Below are 6,000 nucleotides of genomic sequence, written 5' to 3' on the forward strand. Positions count from 1 at the left end.
TACTTTGTGCTGGCTATATAATGCACGAAACAGTCAATCTCCGAAATTGACAAAACTCCGGACAGCCGGCTGTCGAGTATGCAGTCACTCGTTTATGCATCTACCTTTCGCGTTTTTTTAGTCATGCAAAAAAGCACATGCGGATTGATAAAAAAAAGGTATCATCTCACTGCTAGGTGGATTAAGCACGTTTTTATAAATGAAACTACGTGATACAAAATAAACGAGCGAATAGGATTTAGACAAAAAAGTTGATTCATTGCATTGAAATATTCTAAACAGTTATTATAAAATCATTTTAAATCACCAAACAAAGGTCAACAGATTTCACACGCGTCTTGATTCTTTATTATTTCCGCTTTATTATTTTAATTATTTATTAAAATTATTAATTGGTTCTATTAGTTGATCTGGGCCGCCGGCTACCGAGAAAAATATTAATTTACTGTTTGAAATATTAATATCAAGTGTTTTTTACTATGTATTCAATATACCGATATATGTTATCTCTGTTATTAACTTTGTAATATAAACGGATTTGCGCAATGGTTGATTTTTATCATTCAATTTATAATCCTGAAAGCCAATCAATAACATGGAAGAAAAAATCATTCCTAATAAAACTTTTCTCCGAAGCTAGACGGAAATTGATAGGTTGAATAAAGAGATGATTTAGTAAAATAGAGTAATCAGAAGTAAAACATTGAAAATATCTGATAACTGAAAGGAAAAAGAAACACCTGCAATTGTCGCCTTTTACGACATGGAAGCAGGAACCCAGTGGATCTATTCTTGGTTCATTTTTTTCCGCCAGATTCCACACGGCATCTAGGCTGGTACAGTCCGGAGAGAGCTAATAGGTACTATCAATCTCCTAGTGGACCCCAGCCCCTGCACTGGTTCTTCGTGATTTTTTCGCCAAAAACTCAACCAATATCGTTTCGCAACCACCGCAGGGGAAAGTCTCATAAAGCGCCCATGCTATCCAAAATGCCCCCTTTCCTTTCTTAAGCATTGAAGACTTTTCTGAACCAAAGTTTTATCACTAACACTATCTTTTCGTAGGATCTTTCTGATATGCAAGTTTGGTGGTTGTCGTTTGCAGGAAAGTATGAAAAAACTAAAAATTTCATTTGGCAGCTTTTCGATGTAAGGTTTTGCTTCGACTAAATAGATATTTTATCCGCCATTTCTTTGACATACTGATTATCTCAAAACAGTAACTTTATGGACATTTCAAGAAGCATAATGTATCATTGTTGTGGGATAAAATGTCTTTTGTCGTGTGTCATGCCACTGATTTGTTGTGAGACATATTTTACGGCTGCTGGGGCATTATGTCTGAGGCGAGCGAAAAAAAAAACCTGTTTTAATCCACCTAGTGGTGTAATGATGCCTTTCTCATATCAATCATACTATCATATATAATACTGTTATATTCTTCAAAATAATTTTCTTCGATTCCTAAAAACAATAACCGAAATCGGTTTGTTTGACCGTCTGCTGATAAAAAACTTTTAATTGGAGAAGATTTGAGGTCGATTTAGAAAACTTTTTACTGTTTTTCGTCCTTTTCAATGATGGTATACAATTTTTAACACACTTTACCCTATATTTCCGGATCCGGAAGTCGGATCCAGATGAAATTCAAGAATTACGTATGGGACCACAGGACCTTTCATTTGAACCTAAGTTTATGAAAATCGGTCGCGCCATCTATGAGAAAAGCTAGAAAACATATTTTCATTTTTTTGCACATTTTACCCCATAACTCCGGAACCGGAAGTAGGATCCCAATAATATTCAGGAATTTTGTATGGGACTACAAGACCTTTTATTTGAACCCAAGTTTGTGAAAATCGGTTCATCCATCTCTAAGAAAAGTTAGTGCACTTATTTTTACAATTTTTTGCACATTTTACCCCATAATTCCCGAACCGGAAGTCGGATTCAAATAATATTCAGGAGTTTTGTATGGGACAACAAGACCTTTCATTTGAATTTATGTTTGTGAAAATCGGTTCAGCCATCTCCGAGAAAAGTTAGTGCAAAAAAACGTTACATACACACACAGACATTTTGCGTACTCGACGAACTGAGTCGAATGGTATATGACACTCGGCCTTCCGGACCTCGGTTCAAAAGTCGGTTTTCACAGTGATTGCATAACCTTTCTATATGAGAAAGGCAAAACAAAGAATGTAGCCGCTTTGAAAAATGTGTTTATATCAATCAATTCTCATCTTTTCTATTGGAGTCATTGAAAATTATGTTCCTCATCCGTATTGCAATGAAATACTTACATTCTCGAGGAAAATATATCAATACACATGGAAATATCTCAATGTTTTCTTAAGGGGGGCATATTATAACACTTTACCCTATTTCCTAACTTAGCTCTGTGTGACTTCCAGCTATTCAGCAAACTTTTTTATTTCACATAAATTAATCAGATTCATCGGGTTTGCAAATTTGGATATTCGATAACCAAATAAACTTATTTCAGTTTTAGCGCTATCCAGTTTTAGATTCGGAAGGTATTCTAAAATTTAATTCGCACTACGATTTTTAAAAGATTTCTACACAGATTTTCAAATATTTTTAATCAAATGTAAACTATACAGCTTCTCAGGTGAATGTAATTGACTTTGGATACACCGATTTTCGAATTCCGGTTCCAGTATCGAATCGTTTCTCAAAACTCAATCGTTTTCTTAAAATAGGCCAAATTGAATTTCAGAAAACTATAATTCAAATTAAAGGATTTATGGTCGCATACAAAATTCATAAATTTTATCCATTTCTGAATTCCGATTCTGGAGTTACAGTGTGATGAGTTTTTAAAATTCAAACTGATATAGAAGATGACAATGCAAACAAGATTCCAAGTTGGACTCAAAACTATTGCAATTCGTTCGTCATGTTAATTTATGGCCATACAAATCGTTTTGGTTTATGCTGGTTTCTGAATACTGACTCTTGAAGTACCATCAATCATGACGAAAAACTCTAAAGTTGAATTTATTTGATGTTCAAGCGATTGTCACACGTTTCGATTCAAATTCGATCCGATTTGCAGTTTCGACATTACATGGTAATGAGTGATTAAAATCTGAAACTGCCGCTTAAAACGACACTCATTGAAATAACGTCATGAGAACTAAAACACCGAAGAATATTCATTCAAAAAACACATGCGGATTGATAAAAAAAGGTATCATCTCACTGCTAGGTGGATTAAGCACGTTTTTTAAGTGTATATCCTTTTTAGAGTGCCCAATCCTACCACTTCTTCTTGAACACTATCTTTTACAATTGATAGTTTCTGAGTTACCACGATTTAAAGAAAGCGCATGAAAAAATACAACCATCCTTTTTTAAATTTCAGTCATTAGTCATTAGGGTCTCCCCATGCGAAACGAATATTTTGTCATACTGAAGACGTGTGCCAAGTTTCATCCGTATCGGAGTATGTGAAGTTTGATGATTTGCTCATCATTTATGGAATTCCTCTCATGTAACAACGTACAACAAAGCAGGAAAAAAAATTAATTCATGAGCTTTAAAATTTAATCAAACGTATGTTTTTTCGTTTGTTCCATTTTAAAATACCCGTTTTTTAAGAACAACACCAAATTTTGAAGTCCAAAAATGAAAACGAAAACAATTGTTTCCTACTGAATTTGCTTTCTGGATCATTGAACAATTTCATTATAGATACTTCTGTGAACATCCAATAACATTTATCATGTTTAGCTGGTACGGTTAAAACTCTAGTTTATTGTGATCATAATTACTTCCGCAAGGTATTATTTATAAGCAAAAGCTTCTATAAAAAGTATTCCGAAAAAATCACGACACTACACTCTTACCAGTCGCTATCTAATTTTGGATCAAAACCTACCCAAAATCAACTAAAGTGCCCCTCCCCAATTTTAGGTAACGATGACCTAAAAATTTAGGTAAATGTAAGTTTACCCAAAGTGTTATGCCATGGCAAAGCACGCTACCCATTTCTACGATCAAGTCAAAGTTCAAGTAGATAACAAACTAATTTTTAGTAGCTTTTAGAAAAGCTCAAGTGTATGTATAAATGAATATCTTTTATAAGATGATGTTTACTGTCGTTTTCTATATTTTCTTGCAAAATTGCAACGATAATTATTTCGAACGGTGGTATCAGAGAGTTGACATGTCCAATTCTAGTCAATGACTAATTCAAGTGTTGTACGAAAGAGCAGCTTTCTAATGCATAATAATTTTATATGCTTGTTTATAGAAATAAGAATGTTTATAGAAACTTTTAATTTCCTGAACCTACGTGTCTGGTTTTAAATCGAGTCCAAGAAGGTTGTCCGTCCGGGTTTAATAGTGTAATTATTGATGTTTAATTAGCAAATATATTAGTTAATATTGAATACTATAGAGAGTGAGTACAATTACAAAAATGATCAATAACAAATTTTACTAAGGACGGAATTTTGCGTATCATGCAATTGATAAAAAAAGTGAAATAATTGGATAATGCAAATATGTTTCTTTACGACACAAAGAAAAACATTCATTGACCTGAAATTACAATTCGTGTTTACAAAAATTCCTTCGTTTTTCCGAATAAATTGAGAGAGAATATCATACACTTTTGAACACAATTTAGCAAATATATAGTAAAACCCAACACCGTCAAAAAAAAAACTCCGATGACACGTCTTCTCAGTTACCGATTTAAACATTCTGAAATTTGTGATCTGAATTTCTAACAAGCTATCCGCTACTAAAGTTGATGTTTCAAGTCAATGAATGTTTGTTTTTTTTTCAGATTATCGGTAAAATATTATCAAATATTTTCATCCATAATACCACAGCATTCAAAGTTTTCAGTCCGGTTAAATATACTTGTTGCTTTCCACAAATCACTTCCTGCAGTGCCATTCACAACACATTTCTCTTTATACCTAAATCACAGGTCCTTGATAAGTAACCAATCATTCCTGTAATAGTTCTTACAACCTAGCTCTATCAAACTAGCGCAGCATTGAAACAAACTAAGAAATCAGTTTTTTTTGCAACACATTCGTATTCGTTCCTGAAGCAGTCACATCCCAGATTAACTAATCCACGTTATAAACTTAAGTAATCATCACAACTATTTCCAAAAAGAAAAAAAAAACAACAAACGCTCACATAATAATCCACAGCATAACCGGGTCTGGCGAGCACGCTGGATCCAAACATTGCCAGTGAAACCAGCAACAGTGTAGTGCAGCTTCGGGACACCATGATTCCTGCCGAAATTTATTGTTGATGTTCTGATGAGGATTTTCGTAGAGAACGGATTGACACGACCCTGGCACGAGACACAACCAATCTGGAACTTATGCAAACGGATACTGTACAGCCAATGGATGGCCAATTTGGTTTTATATAGCTTCAGACCTCCACTGGGGTTGTGTGTGCGATCAATGCTGCATCTCTTATGGGGTGCAGAGCAGAGGTAGTACCTTTGTAGCGGTAGTCTCTCTCAGCCGGAGAAGTTATGCTCGCGGCGACTTGGTTGCTGGTTATGTTGGATGCTCCGTAAAGAGTTCGCCGTGTTCTAATGCAATTCGCACGTGCTATCGTTTTATTGGTAGCCTTCCCGACCAGCAAACAATATCTGAATTGTATCGAAACTAAATTCTCTATTGAGGAAGGTTTGTTAATTTAATCAAATGAAATTAAACTCATCAAATTTCGTAGTAATTAGACAAAATTTTCCTACAGTTACCGTAACACACATAATCAGCAGAGATGTAATATTGTGATTGAAAACTCTTAAAACCACGTCAAAATTTAAGTTGTCTTAATTTCAGAATAATATAACTGAGGTTTAATCGAATTTTCAACGAGTTATATTCTAATATACAAATTTATTGTACCAGTCATCTCATTAGTAGAGTCACCATTGCGGGTTACTCGACGTTCAAAAAACGAACTGTGATAAATTCTGATACAATATAT

General features: G+C 34.3%; 1 protein-coding gene across 1 annotated transcript in view; it reads right to left on the bottom strand.

Annotated features, from left to right (window-relative positions):
• LOC131433941 (cuticle protein 7-like) overlaps positions 1–5,374 on the bottom strand; it is a 35,063-nt gene extending 29,689 nt beyond the window's left edge. The window contains exon 1 of the mRNA XM_058600561.1: positions 5,185–5,374. Coding sequence (XP_058456544.1) covers positions 5,185–5,280 — 96 coding nt within the window. The 5' untranslated portion in view covers positions 5,281–5,374. The remainder of the gene's footprint in view (positions 1–5,184) is intronic.
• Between the last annotated feature and the right edge of the window lie 626 nt (positions 5,375–6,000).

This window comes from Malaya genurostris, chromosome 3 (genome assembly GCF_030247185.1).
Source record: "Malaya genurostris strain Urasoe2022 chromosome 3, Malgen_1.1, whole genome shotgun sequence".
Lineage (NCBI taxonomy): Eukaryota > Metazoa > Arthropoda > Insecta > Diptera > Culicidae > Malaya > Malaya genurostris.